This window comes from Drosophila yakuba, chromosome X (genome assembly GCF_016746365.2).
Source record: "Drosophila yakuba strain Tai18E2 chromosome X, Prin_Dyak_Tai18E2_2.1, whole genome shotgun sequence".
NCBI lineage: Eukaryota > Metazoa > Arthropoda > Insecta > Diptera > Drosophilidae > Drosophila > Drosophila yakuba.
In genome coordinates, this window is record NC_052526.2 from 11,290,429 (window position 1) to 11,313,835 (window position 23,407).

Genomic DNA, 23,407 nt, shown 5'->3' on the forward strand with positions numbered 1-23,407 from the left:
TAGAAAAAACTTTTATATTCTGAATTTAGTATATTTTTAATTTGTATACAGTTTCTTTCTTTTTAGTAAAATCTTATCGAATTAACAACTGAACACCAATTATTTTCAACAAATTCTGCAGTTGTCCAACATTTAATATATAAAAACACATTACATTCACATTATATTTATTTATTCATATTTAATATTCACTTCCGAGTCCGATGTCGCTGACCAAAACTCATCGGGCAGGAATATCGCATCCCATCCCACTGAGTCCGCATCTTCAGCAATGGAATCCAGCTTCCGATTGGTCTGGTCATCCAGATTGTTGAATGGATTGGCATTCAAAGGACCCGACCAACTGGGCACGCGAGTTACTGGCGGTGGGATAACATGTCCGTAATCCTGTTTCCGATGCCGTGGCGCTTTCAATTTGATTGCTGCGTTGGTGAATTGCGGCACAGACTCCTCCTCGTCGTGGGATGAGGCAGAATCAGCCACATTTACTATGTAGCTGATGGGATCCAAGCCGGTGTTGATTTTCTGGGAGGATCGGCTATGGGGTCTCGGCAGGTGTGGATTCTCCTCTCTACGTCGCCGTGCCTCTCTGTTTTCCAGCTTTAGCCTTCCGTTTCCCAACCTGCCGCCGTTGATGATGCTCCTCGTGGATATCTTCACCTGGGGCAACCTGGGCCCCAACTGAGATGAACGCCTTATTGCCGGCTTTCTTGGATGGGGCATGCTGAAGCGACCATTGGCGTAGTCATTTCGCGGATTGGTGAAGATTCCCGCCAAATATTTAAGCATTTTTGGTTACTAACAATTTGTGATGAATGGAAACGGCTTAGAAACTCGGATATTTTATTTTTTTTAACTACGATGTGACAGAAAAATTTCGAAAGATTTAAAAATGTGCAGAAAAGGTGACCCAAAATGGTATTTAAAAAGCCCATAACGTACTGATTTTAAAGTGGCTTTTAAGCTGTATTGCTTGAGTGCAAACAAAATTGTTGCTATTAACTAACGTACAAATATTTAATAATAATTAATTAATTTCTCTTATTGAAATATATATGATATACAGCAAGGACACAAACCCTTGGCATGACATATATATAGATGTTCTACACACTCGGTTGGAACCGCTCGGCGATGATCTGGCAACGTTGCGCGGATCGAAATAAAAAAGAAAACAATGCGCTGGCAAGAAAAGTGAAGCAACAACAAATAGCCGATAGAGTAGAGCCAAGGGAAAAGCGCAAAATGGCCAGGAACACGGGTAGTTCCTCGGGCTCCACGCCCGCTGCATCCTCATCCGGATCTGGAGCAGCAGCCGCAGCGGCGGCAGCGGCAGCAGCAGCGTCATCCAATGCCAAACAGAAACGCAGCCCGGGATTCAGTTTATCATCGAATTTGATTCTGGACAAGTGGAAAACGATGATCGGATGCGTCTGCCTGGCGATAGCCTCGTACTTTGGATACCTGGGCTATCTGGAGACGCGCGTGAACACGCCCTTCGATCACCAGAAGATGGTGGTGCATGCCGGCCTGGAGCAGCCGGATCGCTACTGGGGCTCCTACCGGCCATTGACGTACTTTGGGATGAAAACCAGGGATCCGCACTCTCTGGTCATGGGTCTGATGTGGTACACGCCCAGCAATCTGGGCCCCGGTGGCCAGGGCATTCGTCACTGGTGCGAACAGGGCGATAAATTGGATTCGTACGGCTGGACGCATCACGATGGCCGCACTTTTGGCGTTCAGGAGATCCAGGATCTGCCCTTCGAACTGAAGACCTCGTTCGTAAAGTATCCGGAGGGTAAGCAGTACGGTGGCGACTGGACGGCCAGGATCTCGGTGAGGAATACGACAAGAGCGTGGGACAAAAGCATCTCGCTCATCTGGTACGTGGCATTAGATGAGCGCACCAATGGCCATATTAAGTACGTGTCGGATGACAAGAGTCCGGAGCCTGGCGTCTATGGTGAGGCGCAGGGCCTGGGCGAGTTTCAAGTGCGTTTTCATGCCGTCAAGGGTAAGATCCTGCATAAATCCTACCTCAGCACAGTGGCTCCGTCGCTGGCCAAGCTTAAGGATACGCTCTTCTCACACTTTCGCGCCTTCGCCGACAAGCGTGGCAACCGCTTTATTGGGCTGCCCGGTGAGATAGTCTCGCAGAATGGCCTGCCCTCGTCCAATCCGGAGCCCAACTTCATAGCCATACAGATAACGGCGGAGGTGGACTTCACGCTGGACATCACCTACCAGTCGACGTCGGGCTTCTCCCTGGGCGAGTCCATACCCAAGCCACCCACGGGCAGAGCCTATCAGGAATCGCTGCAGGCGAAAATATCCCAGTTTGAGCAGCGATTCGAGGAGCGTTTCCAGCTGAAGCAGAAGGGTCACTCCCCGGAGGAGGTGAGATTTGCGCGGAACGCTTTTAGCAATCTGTTGGGCGGCATTGGCTACTTCTACGGCTCCAGTCGGGTGCAATCGGTGTACACCAAGAATCCGGTGCCCTACTGGAAGGCTCCACTGTACACGGCCGTGCCGTCGAGGAGCTTCTTTCCCAGGGGCTTCCTGTGGGACGAGGGCTTCCACGGCCTGCTGATCAGTGCGTGGGACGTGGACATCGAGCTGGACATCATATGCCATTGGTTCGATCTGCTCAACGTGGAGGGCTGGATACCCAGAGAGCAGATCCTGGGCGTAGAGGCGCTGGCCAAGGTGCCCGAGGAGTTTGTCACGCAGCGGAACAGCAACGCCAATCCGCCGACGTTCTTCCTCACGCTAAAGAAACTGCTGACCAGCCACCGGGCGGAGTTGTCCCAAAACGGAAGATTGGCCACGCTGGAGCGGTTGTATCCGCGTGTGCAGGCCTGGTTCAATTGGTTTAACACCACGCAGAAGGGTAAGTTATTAAGTCACCTATCCTGCTATCCCTGTCTATGTGGTGTTCATTGCGGCGTTCTGTTTCAGGTGAGCTGATGGGCACATACTTGTGGCGTGGAAGGAACGCGACTACCATGCGTGAGCTGAACCCCAAGAGCTTGTCCTCCGGCCTCGACGACTATCCGCGCGCCTCGCATCCCACGGACAAGGAGCGCCATCTGGACTTGCGATGCTGGATTGCCCTGGCCGCTGGCGTGATGGCCGAGCTGTCCACTCTGTTGGGCAAGGACGATGCCAAATACTACGAGACGGCATCCTATTTAACCGACAATGTGCGACTGAATCGCCTCCACTTGGCGCCGTACAGCGAACAGTATGCCGACTGGGGTCTGCACACGGACCAGGTGAAGCTGAAGCGTCCGCCGTCCATGGCACCGCAGCAGCAGCAGCGGCATCATCATCAGCACTACCAGCAGCCGGAGATGAAACGTGTGACCGGCGAGGAGCCCACCTATCAGTTCGTGGACAGTACCTTCGGCTATGTTAGCCTGTTTCCGCTGCTGCTGGAGCAACTGGATCACGATTCGCCGTATCTTACCAAGTTGCTACACGACCTGCGCGATCCGGAGCAGCTGTGGACCAACTACGGTCTGCGTTCGCTGTCGAAGAGATCACCACTGTACATGAAGCGCAACACGGAACACGATCCGCCGTATTGGCGCGGCTCCATCTGGATTAATATCAACTATTTGGCGGCCAAGGCGCTGAATCACTATGGCAAGATTGAGGGCCCGAATGCGGCACTGGCGCGCCAAATTTACGCCGAACTGCGCGACAATCTGGTGGCCAACATCTTGAGGCAGTACAAGCGCAGCGGCTACTTGTGGGAGCAGTACGATGACACCACCGGCGAAGGCAAGGGCTGCAATCCCTTCACCGGCTGGACGGCTACCGTCGTCCTCCTGATGGCCGAGCAATTCTAGATCCGGTTCGGGTTCGGGATTCGGTTCCGGTTCCGGTCTGCCTGCCAAATCTGCTGTGAGTTCCTCAAACGAACATCCCATGCCCGGATTCCTTGAAATGATCAATGCGTTTGTGTTTGGAATAGCTGGGTTTTCTTTTTGGTCCCAATATGGGTACCAAATAAATATACTTTAAATGTAGCAAAACTATGGAAAATCCTTTAAGATTCTTGTAGTTTTCGTGTGTCGGTTCGGTTGCTTGTGACCAACACTATCCAAAGATTATGGCTCGCAGTGGTTTTAAGTAGTTTCTATGTTAGTGTGCTAAGTTAATTAATTGCCAGCAATGCGTAGCTTTTAAAAAACATGTGTTTGGCGATTCCGCGTCGATGAAAACCCATCTATTCCTAGTTAGACTGCCCCAATTGCGTGTAGTTCTTAGCATTTTCACGTTCCAGTTGCTGTACGGATACTTAAGAAACTTTGACAACAAACCGAGTGAAAAGTAAACATTTCTAGCGTTAAATAGACGAATTTTAAAATTACAAGCAAATTTGTAGTTTTATTTCAAGTTTTTTTTCCGCTTTTATTCCATAGATCTTTTGAAATTCCTGTCGCTTGGAATACTCCGATGCTATAGCTATATTATACACGATTTCCTTAACTATATAGTACACACAATCGCACACACTTACACTCACAGGCAGATATAAATCGTCTTTTCTTCGTTTGCATTTCACTTGCGTTTGTTTTGTTGCATTAAAAAAAGGTACAAAAATGATATATGTATTCACGATATACCTAATGGAAAACTAACGACATAATTGCTTAATGTGTTCTACAATTACGCTAAAAGGAAGGAAAACGAGTTCAAATATGAAAAATGGTCAGCGAACGTGTCTCCTTCGAGAAGACACGGCATATACAAAATATTAAGGTGGAGTTCCTCTTTGTTCGGTGCTCGACTCAAGTGCTTAGTCGTACTTTAGTACTTTAGGGCTAATTGAAACATTCGGATTTCAATGAACTCGAGATGTGACTAACGAACTGAAAGCAAAGGGCTGGGAGGCATTTACAAAGTTGCAAAGTGGTTTCAGTTGCATGGTTAAGTATGTATGGTCTACAGAGATATATGTATATATGGCGCTGCCTACACACATCATGAAGTACATGGAACAAAGTCTTTATATGGCCAGGACCAAGCTCAATCTGTTAATCTCTCTATGCGCTAAACGCCACTGGATCACTCCTCCTTCTGCCGGATGCGTCGCCTGAACGTGGGCAGTCGGTCCAGCAGGGCCAGCAGAATGCTGCCGGGCAGACGCTGGTGCTGATTGATCAGATCCTCGATGGCTGTCGCCACCTGTAAAAAGAAAAAAAAAGAGCAAGCATTAGTCAAGTGTAATGGAAAGTAGTGCTGCAGTCACCTTAATCTGCAGATCCTGCGGCGTTAGGCTCTCATCGTAGGGTATGGGCTTGCCCAGGTACGTGCGGAACTTGACGGGAAAGCCGCCGTAGATGGGATAGACCGGAATGCGCACCTTGTTGTACAGGCGCATGAAGAACGTGCGAAAGATGCCCACCTGGCGGAAGCCTTCGCGCAGATTCTGCGTGAAGCAGGGAATGATGGGCGCCTTCGCCTCGATGGCCACCTTGGCGAAGCCGACGCGATTCCGCCACAGCAGCTCATAGTAGTGATCCCCGAACTGTGCCTCATACACGCCGCCCGGCGAGATGGCCAGCAGATTGCCATCCCGCAGTATGCTCACGCACGACTGCACCGTGCCGGGACTGACGTGGAATGCCTCCGAGATGGTGCCCCATCCAGGCAGCTTGAACAGGAACCGATCGCCAATGGTGTAGATGAGGCGCTCGCGCTGCAGCAGCATGCGCGAATTCAAGTAGTACATGTCAATGGGTATGGCGCCATGGTAGTAGACAATCAGCGCCGGTCCCTCCTGCGGCACATTCTCCAGTCCGATCACCTCGTAGCCATGGTAGATCCGCGCATGGGCGTCCCAGATGGCGGCCACTATCTTGCGGCCCACCCGCCAGAAATTGCGATCGCCCTGCACCGCGCGCATTATCACCTGCCTGGAAAAAAACACAGGTGAGCACTAGTAATTCATAGTTATTATGGGCAATCGACAGTTGGAATGGGAAATTACATATTTACATATCACATATCTTTTCACAAAGAAACTGATATGATATGACTTTACTTATGTAGATATATACCCCAAGTTATCTGAATAGAACCCCAGTAATTCCAGCTTATTCATGAGCAAATTCGTGGGCATAGTGCCACAACATATAGAATCTCATTCTGGAGCTGATCGGAGACGAAGTACTGAAGTTCGAGAAGGTCATGCGGGTTTGCTCAGCTCAGCTCCCGTGGAAGACGGGGGGAATGAAGAGGAGCAAGCGGCCACTGATAATTATGTTTAAATTTAGTTGGCTGTCCGCAGGTGTTATCAGCATAAAATGGTCGTGTCTCTCCATATCAAAGAACTTATAAATCAATATGCAACCACATGTACATATTTTTATAAACAAAGTTCGCCTCACCTTGGCAAAACTGCGTTTAGTTGGGCACTGATAACAGGGTTCATTCACAAATCTTTTGGCCCCTTGGCGACCAAAACAAAGTCGGTCCGGAATCGAAATCGCAAAGAATCCCAGTCATTTCCAGGGAATAATATTCATATACATATGTATATCAAAAAAGATATTGGCATTTAGTCAGTGATTTTACAAGCGAATCTCTAATCTCTGGATCCAACGAGATGCCATTACTTTCTATGGATCAAGGTCGCTGGGCAATTTCGTAACTCTAAAAATGATAGGATAATTATCATGCGATTAGCACGACACAATAAAAAGAACACTCTTTATGCATTGTTAAGCTTTTATTGCAAAACTTGTCCATTAAACTTGTCCGATTAAACATGAGGTAAAGAGCTACAGCTATCTAATTGCATTCGATTTATTGTGGCTTCATAATTCCCGTGATTAGAAGGGGGGCAATTTGGGGGCGGGCTCTTCGACGACCATGAAATGATAGGCAGCGGTACAGTAAAGCCTCGGATCAACAATATACTGCCAGCCAGAAGGAACTGGTGTTTGGGTTTCTCATTTCTGTTTCTGTTCACTTCCACCGACGACAATTGAATTGTACTGAAATAAGGGCAGTTTCCACTGAGAAAAACCCAACTATAGTATTTCCCTTTAACATATAAAAAGTTTTAAACATGCAACATTGTTTAGCATATAAGCACTGTATATATTTTATGACTTGTAATGCATTTTAAGCTCAAGTCTGTCATAAAATATAATCTTGTTTGAGCAACGAATTATCGTCGTACAAACAGAAGTTAAATGTTTGCATGGCCCTCTTGAACTTGGAACTGCTAACAAAATCAGGCTATTGTAACGATTTTTCTCTGTGTGCAGTCGATGGGCTGCAGAACTCGCTCGCCAATTTAGTTATAGCCATTAGGGCTTCTCGGCCAATTAGCATGGCCAACCGGTTGGGCTTTAGAGAGTTGGAAATGTATGTAGAATAAATAGAAGCGCGCCAGTATGTGTAGTATGTGAGTATATATGCATATATATTCATAAGCTGAGTAAAAGTTGGCCGTGTCGATCACCTGCCGTTCAGCTTGGCTTTTCAGTATCGGTGCAATGGTCGAGGGTGTAATGTTCTTCAAGGGTCAGTGTTTCCAGTGCCACCCAACTTGGCTATTTTCAAGTCTATATATCATAATTATATATATCTCTATTTGGCGCATGTCACAATTAGCCTGATCTTAAATCGACTGAAATACAAGCCGAACTGACTATTAATGCTTTCAAAACTGTTTTCGAGCTGGGAACAGCATTATTGATTAACACATGTAGATTATTATTATCGGCTGATTTTATGTTCGTATTGCCTTAATATGCAGAAAGTGGTCAATTATTGCTGAGCACCTCTTTTAATACCCACAATTTCGCTGATTCAATACATATTTGGAGTTTATCAAAGTGGTAATTTCAGCATTTTAAGGAACAAACTGCATTGCGATAAAATGAATATCAGAAGTTTCTTTGAGAACAGTAAAAACTAAGACGACAGCTTTATTCACTACATTAAGTGGCCAGCTTTTTTGTAGTGTGACATATGGAGTGTGCACTGTATTCTCGTTCTTTGTTTTATCTAGCTTTTTTTGTTGGCAACACTGGCTGCCCAACTCCCTCTCTCGCTCTCTGCCCCTTCTGTCTTCTCTCTCCACCACTCTTTGTGTGCCCTTTTAATTACAGGTGCAGAGCGGGACGGAAGACGCCGGTTAATGGGAGGTGGGTGGTAAAGAGAGAGGGAGCGAGAGTGAGGGGGGAGACTTGGCTGCAAAAAGTGCGCGATCAGCATGAGAGAGTTCATTAACAGAGGAAAGGGAGCCCGAGAAGCACACTGTAAATGGTTGTAATTTTAATTTCCCACCGTTTGCCCCTTCATTCTACCCGCTTTTCCCACAATTTCCACATTTCCAACATTTTCATTTCGCACTGCTTTCGCTTACCTGTGCAGCTTGTAGATGAAAAGCACCAGAAACGAAATGTAGATGAGGGCCACGAAGACCAAAGGCAGCAGAAAGGTGACAATTAGCGGGGTCAAGAAGCGATATAGCCATAGCGAATAGTCCAGATCGATGTAGGAGGCTAAAATCACAGGGTATGCAGATGGTGCGCAATGGCGCATTTGTAAGTCAGCCAATGCCCATTATCGGGCCCCAAAATATCTGATATTACTCACACAGCAGGGAATGCAGCGTTTTGTACAGGTTCTCCAGAAATTCCATTTTCAGGCGCTTCCGTGCTTCATTTGTTGTTCTGGTGCGAAAGAGAAATGAAAACGCAACTGAAGCCGCACACCACACCACAACAAAAAACAAAAACAAACAAAAAATAGAAAAAAAAACGAAAGAAGAAAAAACAAATCGGTTTGGCCTGATTTTGTACACTTTCTTCGGCTCGCTTTGCGTTTCTTGAATTCTTTTCGATTCTTCCTGCTTGGCGATTCTTTTAAATGGTCATCGTGTCGTGCGTTTAATTTGAATCATTTATTTGCGCCGCTTGAAATGCATTTTATTTGCATGTTATTGTTATTGTTGTTGTTATTATTGCTATTGTTATTGTTATTGTCAGACGATACTGTTTGTTTGCTTGTTGTGATTTTTCTAGCAGAATGTAAACAAATCGCACCGCTGCGCTCCTCTCAGCTCACACGCAGTAAAGACAACCGACGCCGTTCGCAGTCAGAAACATTGTGATCGCGCCGCACTTTTGTTTGGTTAATAATACTACAAAGTAGCGATTCATTTATTGTTGTTCCTTCATTTCATTTCGTTTGCTTCTCTGTTGCTCGCCTACGTTCTTTACACCTGGCAACGCCAGCCCAGCTGTTCTGGCTGCGGGCGCTGCCAGACTTCGGTTCTTAGCAGCAAGAACAGAACAGTGATGCTCTAATGGCAAATTACAGGTTTTTCTAGCCGGGCAAGAAAGTTCGAAAAATATAAAAGCGGTGATGGTTAAACTTTCGTTTGCATGTTATGGACGTAAAGTTCTTGATGAGTTATATAAAAACTATGATACCGCCAACTTGAATTTTAAATTTTCGCTAATTGGATGATTATCGATTGAAAGCTATCGATGGTTGCTGGGTGCCGTGACGCAGTCGATAGTATCGCCTGAGCACTGACAGTTGTGCCAGCTCTAGCACTTATCGACGTTAAATCGGAAGTCGCATTGCAATCGCATGCAATTTGTTTTGTTATTAATTTTCCAAATAATCTCGGGCTTGGTGCTGCTGCCAATTGTGATTCACTACGTCTATTACATAATAAATGCGATTGCCGGCGATTTGTGCGAGCAGAAGAGAGCGCAAAGAGAGCAGCAGCTGCAAGGGAGTCCCACTCCGCGCCACCAAAACCGCCACCCCGCGCACCTGCCGCCTACCGAAGAGGAGCCTCTGGTTTTCATAAACAATTTGACAAATTCTAGTCGCTCTCCGCCAGCAGCAACAACAATGCAAACAAACGATGACGCCAAGTTCATTAAAAAGTGCGTATGTATGGGATTAGATCGTGCTTGCGTGCGTGTGTGCGTGCGTTTGTTTGTTTTCATGTGTGGGTGTACAAGTGGCAGAAGAACAAAAGAAATAGCAAAAACAGTCGTCATACGTCAGAAAGAGAGCCACAATCACCTTGCGCTCTCTATTGATTTTCCACTTTGCTTTCAAGCTTCCTCTTTTTGTTTTTGTGGCTTGCAACCGTTATTCATTAGGTTCTTAACTTTGTTGGACGTTTAAAGAGAACGAACGTATAAGTTAATCCACACTCAAAAGTAGAATATTCCCCAGGGGATTGAAAAGCCTATTACCTCACTACGCATTGAACCGCATAATTTATGATTGATCCAACAATTTGTCTCGCTCTCAATCCAAAAATCAAACAATATGCAAAAACCACAACAAACAAACGACGAAGGAGGTGGAAAGGCGGCTCCATTGAACCGCATCCCACGGATAAGGCGCTGATTGTCAACTACCAACTGGAGGCCACCGTCTTCGGGGAGCCCAACAATCCGATGATCGAGGAGAAGAAGGTAAGAACGCATGTTTACACATCGCTGCACTGGGAGAAAATGTGGGTAATGCAAGGGTATTGAATTGCACAAACAGTTTCGGTAGTTTTAGGATGTTGATAGAGAGAGTCATGATTGACTTAGTTCTTAATTTATGCTAGCTTCTTAAAACTGTATACTATCTAGTTATATACATATATAGCTTATTAGCTCGAGTAACAGTTTTTACTCTACAAAAACATTAAACAAATAGGTAATTATGAAAGTTACTTCTGTTTTTTCCGGTGTACCCCAAAAAGGGTTAGGGGTGGGGGACAGAAGCTGACATTGAGCGGCCCAATCGATAACGCAACAACAACGGGGTCGATGACGGGTTGCGCTCCAAGTAGTGAGTACAAAATGTAAAACAACAAAAAAAAAAGATACCCAAAAGCGGTTGGTTGGCCGGGTCTTTAACCTCAATTCACGTTTTTTGGCCGAGCGACAAGCTCATTTTTCGTCGATTGTTCACGACCATAAATAAATAGTAAGTCTCTTTTTTTGCCGCTTTCGGCCAGAAATCTTGGCGACCGTAAAAGTTTTTAGTTCAGTTCACATGCGAAGTGAATAATTGGCCACTGAAGTGCTCCTAAACTAGTTCCTCAAGTTTAAAACCGCCTTGGTAATTACTCGTTGTTTATAAATAGCAAAAGAACTGCGAAGCAATTAGCTTAATAGCACATTATTTCACTCATTACTAATGTATATATTGTATTTAATCGCACAGCACTGTCAAAAAATCATTCGACTCCGCTCGCTAAACGCCAAAACGGATCCGGCTGCCTTGGCACGAGAAGTGGTGGAGAAATGCGATCTCATTCACAAGTCCCAGCTAAATGACGTCGAGCAGATAATCTTCTATCTGAAGAATCGCAAGGATAATGCCAGCAATGGTAAGAAGTTCGGTTGTAATCGGATATCCACACTAATTGAATACCCATTAGATATTCCAGATAACAACACTCACAGCCGGCGATCGGCGGCACTGCACACCTCGCAAACCCGCTCCTCTGCCCGATCGCACAGCAGTGTGGCGGCCATGAGCAGCAGCACCGGAAGCGGTTCTACAGGAGCCAGCAATGGCGTGTCGAATGCGCTGAGTGCCGCCACGTCCACGGCGGATGTGTCCATCAACAATATCGATGAGTATGTGGAGCTGCTGTACGAGGAGCTGGGCGAACGCATCCGTGGCTCTGCCATGATCCTTCAGATGGCGCGAAATCCCGATAATCTCGAGGAGCTGGAAAAGAATGGTAAGGAAATGTTGCAGTTCTGTAACTTTAAATCTAACACATTGATCTATTCCATTATTTTAGAAGCCTGCCTCAGCGCCTTGTCACGTGTTCTGCGCGAGGATTGGCGCAAATCCCTGGATCTCTCCACCAACATAATCTACATTTTCTTCTGCTTCTCCACATACACAAAGTTTCATCCGCTCATTGTGCAATATAAGGTGGGATTACAGTTTTTTAATTGAGTTCTGAGTAATGACTAAATCTTTGTTGATCTACGTCAGATTGGATCGCTTTGCATGGATGTGATTGACTACGAGTTGCGCCGCTACGAGACAATGCGCAATGAGCTGGACGTGCGCAAGCAGCCCAATGGATCCTCCACTCCACACTCGGCAAAGGCCAGCAAGGAGAAGCTGAACCGCAGCACCGACGACTTCCTGGACATCATGAACGAGGAGAAGCCCAAGGAGGTAATTTTTACTTTTAAGATATTGAGAAATATATTGATAAAATAATCAATAATTTACGTTTAGATGGAGCCGCCGCGACGTCGCATTCCGGAACTAAAACAACGGCCCAAGTCGGGCAATTGGAGCAGCTTTCACGGCTCAATGTCATCGTCGCTGATCAAGAGCCAGATCCTGAACAGCAGCTATCACGAGTCTCTCTGCGCCGGCGGGTCACCTGCCGCCGATCCTCCATCTGTGCCCGCTGAACTGAAGGCCCAAAGCAACGAGTCGCTGGACAGGAATGATCCCAAGGTGAAGAAGGAGGAGATCGATCGGTTGAACAAGCAGCTCAAGATCTTCGCCAAAAAGCAGGAGCAGCTGCTGCGCGTGGCCTTCTACCTGCTGCTAAACATGGCCGAGAATGTTAAGCTGGAGGAGAAGATGCGCCGCAAGCACATTGTCAAGATGTTGGTCAAGGCGCTGGATAGGCAGAACATCGATCTCCTGATGCTCGTCAGCACGTTCCTTAAAAAGCTATCGATTGTGGGCGACAACAAGGACGAGATGGGCGCCCTGAACATTGTGGCCAAGCTGCCACGATTGTTCCAGAGCACGCACACGGATCTGGTGCAGGTCACCTTGAAGCTGGTCTTCAATCTCTCCTTCGACGGCGGGCTGCGTCGCAAGATGATCGCCGCCGGCTATCTGCCCATGCTGGTGATGTTCATTAACGATGAGAAGCATCACGGCATTGCAGTGAAGATACTGTACCACATGAGCTTGGATGACAAAGTGAAGGGCATGTTTACGCAAACGGAGTGCGTTCAAATGGCCACTGATGCCATTATCCTAAACCTCAATGTTAAAGTCGATCTGGATCTCATTGCCTTGTGCATTAATCTCTCGCTAAATCGCCGTAATGCCCAGATTATGGTGGAGGGCCAAAGGTTGCATAGCCTGATGGATCGAGCCTTCAAATACCAGGATGCCTTGCTGATGAAACTGCTGCGAAACTTGTCGCAGCATGAGTCCCTGCAGCTGCAGTTCATCGACTATGTGGGGGATCTGGCGCGCATATTGACCATCTGCGATGACGAGGCCTTTATAGTGGAATGCCTCGGTATTTTAGGAAACCTGGCCCTCACCGATTTGGATTACTCGCAGATCTTGCAAAACTTTCAGCTGATTCCATGGATTAGGCAGATATTGGTGCCGTGTTCCAGAATGGACGATCTTGTGCTGGACACCATTGTTTACTTGGGCACCTGCGCCTGCGACGAGCTGTGTGCGCTGCTCTTTTGTCGCGCCAAAGTGGTTATATCCCTGATCGAGCTGCTCAAAGCCAAGCAGGAGGATGACGAGATTGTGCTGCAGATCATCTTTGTGTTTCAGCAGATCCTTCGGCACGAAAGCACCAGGGAGTATATGATCAAGGAGACGGAATCGCCTGCCTATCTGATCGATCTGATGCACGACAAGAACGAGGAGATCCGTAAGGTGTGCGACTATTGCTTGGACATTATCGCCATTAGTGACAGCGAGTGGGCCAAGCGCATCAAGGTGAGTTGCTTGCCAGCTTAAATAAGGCATGTCTGAGAACAAACATGTTTTTTTTGCGTTACATTGCAGCTGGAGAAGTTCCGCAACCACAACTCACAGTGGTTGTGCATGGTGGAGTCGCAGCAGGACCAGGATAATGAGCAGGACTACGCCGACCAGGAGGACGAGTGCGACAACGATCTGGACACGTATCTGCGCTCCGAGTACTTGGACAACTGCGATCTCTACAACGACAATGCCGATAATGACAGCAACAGCAACAGTAACCATAGCAACAACAATCCGGCCAGCCCGGCCATGTCCACCTACAGCAGGCCACTTAGCACGTGAGTTTCGCACGTCAAGTTTTCAGTTCGATTTGAGTCTATAAGTGATTATTGCCATTGCACAGCTATCGCCGCAGTCAGGATCTCGATGATCTGTACAACATGACCTCCAGTTCCAAGTCGCAGGGCTCCAGCGACAACAACTTTATATTCAAGTCTAACAAATCCCTGGATACCGATGGCCTGCACGAGGAGCTGCTGATGGCTTAAATGTGGACAAAGCTCTTGCAGGAGGTCAACCCGAACCGATCAAATTTGAATTAAGAAGCTTCTGCTGTTTGCCCCCCGTGTACATGTTTAGTCACTATCTATCTATTACCGACCTTCTGCTTGGATTTATTGCATATATATTTATATATATATATATATATATATACGACACCTTTCACGCTTGTTAGTCAAAGACGTTAAATGATTTTAGCGACGCGGCAACTTTGTACTCAAGACATTCAAATCAAGCAACGGCGCACAGTCACAGATTAATTTAAGTTTGGTTACTTACTTATTGGTATGGTATTTTTTGTTATTTATTAATATTTAATTTATTGAGGCCTTGTATTAGTACGATTTATCGCTTAGCTTCCCCTTGGTTGCTCGCAATGCAATTACTGTGCAATAATCTCTCACTTAAAGTATTACGTCAAACGTTTTTAGTTGTACTTGTTTTAGTTTACCGAACCTTAACTTTTCGTTGTTTCGAATACCTTACGAACAAAAGTCAAATTGTAATATTACACAACGGGCGACAAATGAACAGAATGAAACGCCGAAGAATATATACAAAGCTAATGTAAATGTTCACCAAGTTTGTTTTGTTTTATGCCTGGTAAAAGGGGTGAGTAATTTCCCAAATCCGTAAGTTGTTTCGCCATTAAAAATACAATCTTTTGAAATAATATTGGTTTTTAATTTTGTGTTACACAATAAGGAATATTAAGTTGCCGTTCGTTTCCGAAACATACTTATGACAGTGGCTAGACCGATCCAATAAACATGCATATATCTATGTACGTGTATATATAAATAGAAGAATATGTTCTCTAGTTCACTATATATCGTGGATATCCGTAAGGCGAGGCCTTCTAGCGTTCAATGTTAACCTTAACCTAGCTCTCTTCTTCAGCATTGGCATTTCGCACTGATTGGTGTTCCGGTAGCGGTTCCGATTCCGGTTCGGTTTGACTTGGATCGCGTCCCACCCGCCGTAGTTTTGGACTTACACTATGGTTTTAACAAATTTTTACACAAATATCAGACACAGATATACATATAAATATGGAAAATATCGACTGGAGAAGTGGGATTGGTGTAATGCCTACAACAAAGCGATAAACAAATCTACAGATACACCCACCTAAGCCCTAAACAAATACCGCTAGTCCAGATAGTCCATGGTCTTGATGAACTTGACCACGGATCCAAAGAGCGTCCAATAGAACTCGTCCTCGCCCTCTAGCTTTTTGCCCAGGAAGCAGCTGATATACTCCACGGTAGACAGCAGATACGGGGGATTGGCCTGCAGCAGACGTCGAAAATATAGTTATTAGTTACCAAATGGAGAGAATCCAGAGGTGACTCACCATTATCACTACGTATATAAGCACGGGCAGCAGATCATCCGCAGCGGGCACCCGACCACTGGACATGCGTAGCAGGCTCATGATGCTCGAGATGCAGCTAAAATTTTGATGGTATGATGGTAAATGTAAGGCAATTAAACACAAAAACGAATAGTTCACAAATGACTCACTTGATGATGCACTGCAGCTTTTCGCGTGGCGTCTTGTAGGCGGCCATGTGGCACAGTTGCTGCTGAGCAAACGTCCACGGTGCCTCGCCCAAATACTCCTGGGCAATGCACAGCGCCGGATGGGCGGGATGCACGAAACGCTGAAGTTTCCCAATGTGCGCGGAAAGCACCTCATCCCGCGACACATCGGCATCCTCATTGGGGAACATCACCTGCTCGTACATCTGCTCCAGTAGCATTCTCTCGATGGCCACGCGTGCTGCATTCACCTGCCACTCGTCCTGGAGATCTGCACTGGAGCGCAGCTCCTGCAGCAGGGACTCCACAAACTCCTCGGTGAGCTCAACGCGTTCATCGCTGGCTCGTAGCTGGGCGAACTCCGTTTGAAACTGCTCCAGCTTCTCCTGCTGACGGGCCCAAGCCAGATACATTCTGACCAGTGCCTGCAGCAAACATCTCTGGCTGCTGCGCGCTTCGCCACGCAATCGCGCCTCCAGCTGCTCCAATTGCTCCGATCGCAGCAGGAGTTGTTGCCTGTGTCGCATCAGGTACTGTAGATAGCTTTGCCGTCGCTCCAGATCCCGCTGCAATTCAGCCAACAGCTGGCCATGCTGGGGTCGCTCCAATTGGGCCAAACAACGCAGGGCCTCGGCCACGTGCGAGATTTGCGGTAATCGCTGCAGGCTGATGCACTGCGCCAGCTGGATCTGCAGGTAGATCTGTAGCGGGGTGGCCATCGTTGTGGATGTGGTCGAGGTTTGGCGGAAATCGCCACTATGCAGATCCGTCCGGGAGAGCACAGTGCGTAGCTTCTGCTTCACGCTGCCAAAGCACACGCCGGGAATTTGCCTGAAAGATGGATGCTTTAGAAGGTGGGAGATTAAAAGCACCATTTACTCACCCTCCATTCATGTGCTTATGCAGATGGGTAGCAGCTGCTCCGGATCCCGTTGCTCCTCCTCCATGGCCATTGCCCGTGGAATCGGAGTTGGTGGCCTCGCTGGAGCTGCTTACCTTGCGGCGGTACTTGGCCAGGATGTCCTCGCTCGTATCACAGTAGTGGGTGCCGAAGTTATCGCATCCGGCACTGGGATCGAAGCTAACGCTGCGAATATCCGCTTGGACACTAGAAGGGTTGGCTGCCGGATTGGCCTGGCTACTGGAGTTGTTTGGACTCTTGGCGCTCGTTCCCCGGCGATTCTTGAAGATGCCCTGCTTTAGCTTGTTGAATATGCCAGCGCCGTGGTGATCTCGTTCCCGATCCCGCTCGCGATCTCGCTCCCGATCTCGTTCTCTATCACGTTCCCGTTCCCTGTCCCTTTCGCGATCCCTTTCCCTGTCCCGATGATAGGGCTGCTTGTCCTTGTCCGCGCTGGCGTCGAAACTAATGCTCTTTGGTATGGCTCCGGTGGCTTTGGTAGGCGGTTTTAGGCCCGATCCTCCAGACGCTGCTGCTCCGCCAGATGCGTCCACCTCTGGCCTCAAGCCGGTGGATCCTCTTCGCTCCTCCAGCTGCAATTGCTGCGTCTGCACACAAAGTAGCATCTCCTGCTTGTCATCGTCGGTTTTGGGCAACATGGAGTTCAGCATAATCTCGTGATTCTCGTAGTTCAAGCTCTGATGGCGACGCATACTACCCGCCAGAATGCCATTTCGACGACCATCTATGATGGCCGAGCGTTGCTCGATGGAGATGCGTCGATGTTCCACATTGGGTGAAGAACTGGAAACTCCTCCGGTCTGTTCATCCTGGCTAATCATGTCCAGCAGCTGTTGCACCAGGCCGGGCGGCTGCTCCTCGTCCCTATTCCTCGCCAGCTCTTCTTTGTCCTCGCTGCAGTCGCTGAAATCAATAAGATCGCGATGTTCCTTTTCCTGCTGCTGGTGTTTCTTTTTCTTAAGTGCTGACCGCTCCCTCTCCCGGTGATGATGATGGTAGTCGCGATGATGGTGCTCTCTGTGATGGTGATGATGCTTGCCCATGGGCGGTGGCGGTTCCTCTAAGTTCAGGCTCTGATTACTAATGCTGCTCTCCGCGGAAGTTTGGCGACGCATGCAGGATGTACCCATCAGCGGGGTGGTCTTTCGACCACTGGAATCGGCTCCGCTGCACTTGTACTGCTGCTGGAAACTGCTCTCCCCACCCAGAACATGATAGCTGGTCCGCACCGAGCTTCTGGCCAACGAAGAGGCGCCCTGGTACAGATTGGCATCCTCATAGGAGTTGACGGCATCAAAGAAAGCCGAATCTTCCTGGCTTCGCTCACTGCCGTTTCCCCGATCCGCATCGGGCTCACCATCGCCACTGCTGCCGGGCGTCTGCTCATCCTCATCATCGTCGTCGAGGACCGCAGCCTGTGGCGCCGTCGTATCCGATTTGGTCGTAATGGAAACATTGTCATCGGTATCTATTTCAGCCAGCTTCTCCGAATCGCTGGCCAAGACATCAGTGCTCCAATTGCTTTCCGATCGCTGATCGGAGGCATCCAGCTGTGGTCCGTGGACGCACGGAACTCGACCAGCTCTAGCCAAAGCCTCGACAACGAAATTGTTATCGCCCGGCAGGACGACGGCGGAGGGTATTAGGGGTGTGGAGAAATTCCTATCCCTGTCCCCGCGTTCGCTCACTGTGGCATCCAAAGTGTTCTCCGAATCCGAGGCCAGCACATCTGTGGACCATGTATCGGATATGATGCTCACATTCTCGTCTCCTTCGAACTTTTTCAGCTCGAATTTGCAGAACTTGTCCTCGATGTCAGATCTGGCCTTGGATAGCAGCATCTTCTGCATTTGGGGATTGGCAGCTGCTCGGGCGTGAACACCATGGTGATGGCCCAAATCCCCGCCAGCTCCATCACCATCTGTTACTTGCGATGAGGGTGTATCCCGACCACTGATGTTGGGTGTTCCCCTGCCCGACACATTGGCTGAAACCATATCGGAGAGGTTGTCCTCGTTTTCATGAACATCTCGCTCCTGCTGCTCTTCCAAGTCCAGCGAACTGGCAACTGAATGAGCCGCTTCACTGATAGCCTCCAGATTATCCGAATTCCCAATCGATGCGTCATCCTGCGGCCTCCGCATTGCCTCCAGACTACTCACATCATCGTTGACCGATGAGGGCGCCAAAGGAGCAGTGGTGACCACCGCAGGCAGCAGATTGCTGCCATCCTGACCGATGCTGTTCATCTTCAAGACCTCCTCCTCTGTCAGAGGTTTCAGCTTGCTTTTTGCTCCCGCATTATAGAGGCTAAATACCAGCACCGGATCCGATGAAGCGGACATGTCTAGAGGATCATTTACAGTCGGCATATTAGCTCCGCAGGAACTTAAGCTCGTATTGCTGCCGCTGTGCGAGGAACAGTGCTCGAGATCAGCTCCCAGTCCTCCGCTGCCATTCGAAGTGTTGGCCTGGCCATTGGTCAGTGGCTCTGAGACTGGAACCGGATTGTGGTTGTTGCTGCCACTGCTAAAGCTCATGCTATTGGCCAGCTTCTTTTTGGCTTTGCCGAGGTTTATCAGACTCTTGTTGCTTTTTTTGCTCTTCTCCGGACTTTCGCGGGAATCTGGCGTATCCTTAGGTATTTGCTGTTGCTGCTGCTGCACCTGCTGCTTGGGTATCCTGCCGAGAATCCTCTGCAGCCGCTGTCTCTCCTCGACGGATATGTCATATTCGTCTCGGGCAGTTAGTAAACGAAAGAACTCTACAAGCTGCGCCAGCTCCCTTTGATTAATGGCCAATTGGGAACGCTCAAAGTCGCTTTGCTGGGGCAATATGGCCACCACATCTTCGCCAGTCTGTCCCAACATTAAGAGCTCCATCAGCTGCACCAGTTCGCTGTCCTCATCGTTGAGGGCCAGTCGTTGGAGCAATCTAACAATCTGATTAAGATTGTGCCGCATACGTTCACTCACATTAACATCGATTATGCCCAGCAGATCAGCACTGGCAATGGCTGGTGAAATAAAGTGTGTGAACACCAAGTCGGTGAGCAGCTGACGGATCTCCTGCTCTTCATGGCGCAACGACTGCCGGAGCTGTTGGCTCAGCGTTTGGAGTAGCCATCTGAGAGAACTGGGAAACAGCGCCCAACTCTGTTGCAAACTTTTCACAAACTCCTGGACGTGCGAGTGCAGTTTTCCCAATGTTTCCGCATGAAACCGTGCCACATTGCGCTGGTATTCCTCATCGCCTTCGCAACCAAAGCGCTTCTCACGCTCCTTGGGCGTGAAGGTCTGCATTAGCTTGTGGGGATCCAGATCCAGCCAAATCTCGTGCTCACTTAACACACCCATGAGCGGAGCGTGGAGGGCGGCGGTAAGAAAAATTCTCGCGGAGAACAGACTCTCAACCAAGCGCTGATACAGTCGGGCAAAGGAGCTGCTATTGGTCCTAAGTAAACGTCTGGGCTGTTCGCTTGTCAGCAATTGGATTTCAATCAGTTCCCGCAGCAATTTAAGCAGCAGTTCCACATCCTTGGTATTGATGGCATTGCCATACAGTCCCGTCGCTATGGTATTGATTATTTGGCCAAGCTGGCTGGCCGAGAGCAGGGATAAGCGATCCGCAGTGGCCAGGGAAAGGGCCAACAAATAAGGTGTATTATACAGGTAGTTGAATAGATCTTCGTAGGCCAAGGCGTGCTGGAAATTAGGTTGCCAATCAACTTATTAGCAGACAGATACTGGCATTTCTCTGCCAATACTCACCTCATAGGGAAGCAACTGCTTGGCGTCCACAAACTGGGCACTATCGTAGGCACTTGCTCGGCGGCAGAAGAGCAGGGGATCCTGATCTGTTCGCGCCAGGAGCAGCTCATTGAGTATCTGCCGCTGCTGGGCACACACAAAGGCCAACTGCGAAAAAGCCAAAGTATTAATTGGTGTTGGAACTAGTGATATGAGAATACTCACCTTGGTTATGGTCCCTGCATTGGTCTCGAAGGCTCCAGTGAGTTGGGCAAAGGCCGCCTGCTCCTGCTGGATGAAGAGCTGCTCCTGGCGGAGAGTACGGGCCAGGTCCATGATCTCCAGAAGATTTCCAGCAGCTGGGGGCTCCATGGCTAGGTGCAGCCTTCGCTGGCTGCAAAAAGAGAGGTGAAAGGTTAACAGGAATTCAAATATACATACTTTTTTTTGTTTAATTTACATATTAATGTGTTGTAAATTAATTAGAATTATCTATTTTGCATTTATTTCCGTACGGAAGAATACATCAATTGCTTATCCATTTCCGCGAATGCTTATTTATAATTCCGACAACTGGCTTGAAATTGATTTTGAATAAGGGATAGTTCCACTCTGTGAATTCAGCTTAATTTTCATTCTAAACTGCAATCATTTCCCCATTCCCATTCCCACCCGCTTTTCCGATTTTCCCTGCCTTGAAAACTGCGCATTGGCGCAATTTAAATTGCTTTGCATCATTTATGGAAATGTGTGCCATTTGATATCAGTTTGTTACTTGCGACTCAAATAGATCCAGGCTGTCATCTAGTTTAATGGCTGAGCGCCACTTAATTGATGAACATAAATAAATTCTAAACATTTGATGGATGACAATGGGGATTTTAAAACACATCGATTTTTAAATAGGCTGTCATATCATTCAAGCACTGAAGCCATTGCTTATTTATTTATAATTATATATGTATGTAGAATTAATTTGTTGAATGTTTATGTTTATGTGGGTGTCCCCATGATATCATATCCATTATACCCTTAAAACAGCCCATTACATATGGATGAACAAAAAAGAAACTATATCTAGTTGGGTGTGTTAAATCGTGATCAGTTTATTCCAATGTGACTGGGCATCTTTGTGCTCGGATACGCTAAAAGTCCCCATAGCCTGACCTTATTTCCATTGTCCACACCTGTGACGTCTAAAATCGCTGGGGGAAAGCGTATCACGCGGTGTAATTGACGTCTCTCGAATGATGTGAGCCCAAGTAAACTGAATAACTAGTGAAACTAAGTGGAACCTGATTACGGAATTCCAGAGCACAAATTAAACTATATAATACATTTAACTAAATCTTATTTGAGGTAAAACGTCAACATATTATGAATCTGAGTTCAAATTTCTTGTATGATGAATTTTGATATTTTAATATATTTTTTATATATAGTTGTTCTATATGAACGCCCCGCACTGTTCCTGTGCGCAAATAAGCATTGCAAAGAAGTCAAAAAAAGTAGTTAGATATTGGTTTTTAGACGTTCGAGTGGCATAAGTCTTGCACGAACAATGGCTTTGCTTGTGATCGCGGTTTCTATTCCAGTGACGCGGATTTCGCCGTTGTTTTTAGGCCTTGGTCAAGGGCAGACGTCAATTACGAGAGCCAATGCCCTGTCACTCGGCGCTCCACCCCGCTGCCCCCCGCGCACGAAGCGCCCCAAAAAGGGGAGACAACTACAAATATTTGCGCCTCAATTAACGGCTGTTGTTATGCAGGTTACAGCGGTGGTCAGGATTGTAGTCGCTTTGGATTGACTCACCGCAAAACCTACGCAAATACACAATATCACAATGTAAAACAGAGAGCATTTCAGTTAATGACTTATACGAAAAGTATTTTATTTGTTTATACGCATGTCTGATATACTTTGTCACCAATTGTTGGCTCTAATATGTTGACTGCAACTGTTGCATTTGGCGAGTGAGAAAGGGATATCTACTAGCCATTGTATTTGCTTTCAATTTTATCTTATCGATAAGTGTGTGAAAGTCTTTGGCTTTTCTTAAGATAAACAATGGGTCATACGTGGGAATAATGTTCATTGGCAGTGACTGTTATTTTATGTGTATGTACATTCAGAGCACAAAAACGGGGAATTTGTAAACTGAAAAAAAAATAAAACAAAACAAAACACAACTGATTTGTTGCGCTCATTACACACAAACACACACACGTACATGGCGAATTGGGGGGTGGATATGCAATTGCAATTGTGTGGGTGGTTTAATAGTTTAGTTTATTTGGTGATTTGTTGTACCGAGCACTAAATAATACAAAGAATTTGGGGGAGAATTGCACAAAAACACATGCAAAAAAAGCAAGCAACACAAAAATGAAAAGTAAAACCAAAACGTAGGTCCGTTATGTGGGCGCTGATTGCACGAGTGTGCGTGTGGGAGCAAGAGGGGGCTAGCAATAGGCGAAGGCTAAAATGTTATTGATGTTATTGTTGTCGCTGATCCTTCTTCCCTGCTTGTCTCCTCTCCATTTCGGCGCATCTTTATGTGCTCCTCTTCTTTCAACGACCCCCTTTTTTTGTTGCATTTTTTATGAATGAATCTCTTGCTTTTTTAAACCAATTTTTAAGTGTTACACTCACACACGGATACGCACACAAACACAGCACTTTTGCGCACTCACTTCAACATATTGTTACTCGTATGTTTTCGTGTTTTTAATTTTTTTACTTACTCCTGCGCCTGTGCTAAAAACTGAACTTAAATTATAGTGCATAAACAAACGGAACGGGAAAATAAATAAATTATCACACGCAAAACACACACACGCGTCTCCAAAAAGGAAAACAACAAAAACAATGAAGTGATATCGCCAATCGGCTTAGACATGAC

General features: G+C 47.1%; 5 protein-coding genes across 6 annotated transcripts; 2 read left to right on the forward strand and 3 right to left on the reverse strand.

Moving 5' to 3' along the window:
- Positions 1-155: 155 nt before the first annotated feature.
- LOC6525041 lies at positions 156-894 on the reverse strand. Its single transcript, XM_002100844.4, has one exon. It carries the CDS (start codon positions 787-789, stop codon positions 172-174), a length of 618 nt encoding a protein of 205 aa, XP_002100880.1. The 5' UTR covers positions 790-894; the 3' UTR covers positions 156-171.
- A 229-nt stretch (positions 895-1,123) lies between these two features.
- On the forward strand, positions 1,124-4,384 carry LOC6525042 (mannosyl-oligosaccharide glucosidase). Its single transcript, XM_002100845.3, has 2 exons — positions 1,124-2,893; positions 2,962-4,384. The coding sequence occupies exons 1-2, from the start codon at positions 1,135-1,137 to the stop codon at positions 3,855-3,857; spliced, it is 2,655 nt and encodes an 884-aa protein (XP_002100881.2). The 5' UTR covers positions 1,124-1,134; the 3' UTR covers positions 3,858-4,384.
- A 12-nt stretch (positions 4,385-4,396) lies between these two features.
- Positions 4,397-9,258, reverse strand: LOC6525043 (transmembrane protein 68). Its single transcript, XM_002100846.4, has 4 exons — positions 8,629-9,258; positions 8,396-8,534; positions 5,264-5,930; positions 4,397-5,199 (listed from the first exon to the last, which is right to left on the reverse strand). The coding sequence occupies exons 1-4, from the start codon at positions 8,672-8,674 to the stop codon at positions 5,080-5,082; spliced, it is 972 nt and encodes a 323-aa protein (XP_002100882.1). The 5' UTR covers positions 8,675-9,258; the 3' UTR covers positions 4,397-5,079.
- A 326-nt stretch (positions 9,259-9,584) lies between these two features.
- Positions 9,585-14,867, forward strand: LOC6525044 (kinesin-associated protein 3). 2 transcript variants are annotated; one of them, XM_002100847.4, is made up of 9 exons: positions 9,585-9,935; positions 10,361-10,478; positions 11,224-11,389; positions 11,441-11,749; positions 11,813-11,949; positions 12,013-12,201; positions 12,265-13,740; positions 13,810-14,066; positions 14,132-14,867. In XM_002100847.4, the coding sequence occupies exons 1-9, from the start codon at positions 9,631-9,633 to the stop codon at positions 14,274-14,276; spliced, it is 3,102 nt and encodes a 1,033-aa protein (XP_002100883.1). In that variant the 5' UTR covers positions 9,585-9,630; the 3' UTR covers positions 14,277-14,867. The 2 variants fall into 2 exon arrangements, with proteins under 2 accessions (XP_002100883.1, XP_039226112.1); XM_039370178.2 differs by having other exon boundaries at positions 11,450-11,749.
- Positions 14,868-14,951: 84 nt separating this feature from the next.
- LOC6525045 (receptor-mediated endocytosis protein 6 homolog) lies at positions 14,952-23,393 on the reverse strand. Its single transcript, XM_002100848.3, has 7 exons — positions 23,250-23,393; positions 20,731-20,899; positions 20,527-20,673; positions 16,718-20,460; positions 15,817-16,665; positions 15,647-15,743; positions 14,952-15,582 (listed from the first exon to the last, which is right to left on the reverse strand). The coding sequence occupies exons 2-7, from the start codon at positions 20,875-20,877 to the stop codon at positions 15,442-15,444; spliced, it is 5,124 nt and encodes a 1,707-aa protein (XP_002100884.1). The 5' UTR covers positions 20,878-20,899; positions 23,250-23,393; the 3' UTR covers positions 14,952-15,441.
- Positions 23,394-23,407: the final 14 nt, after the last annotated feature.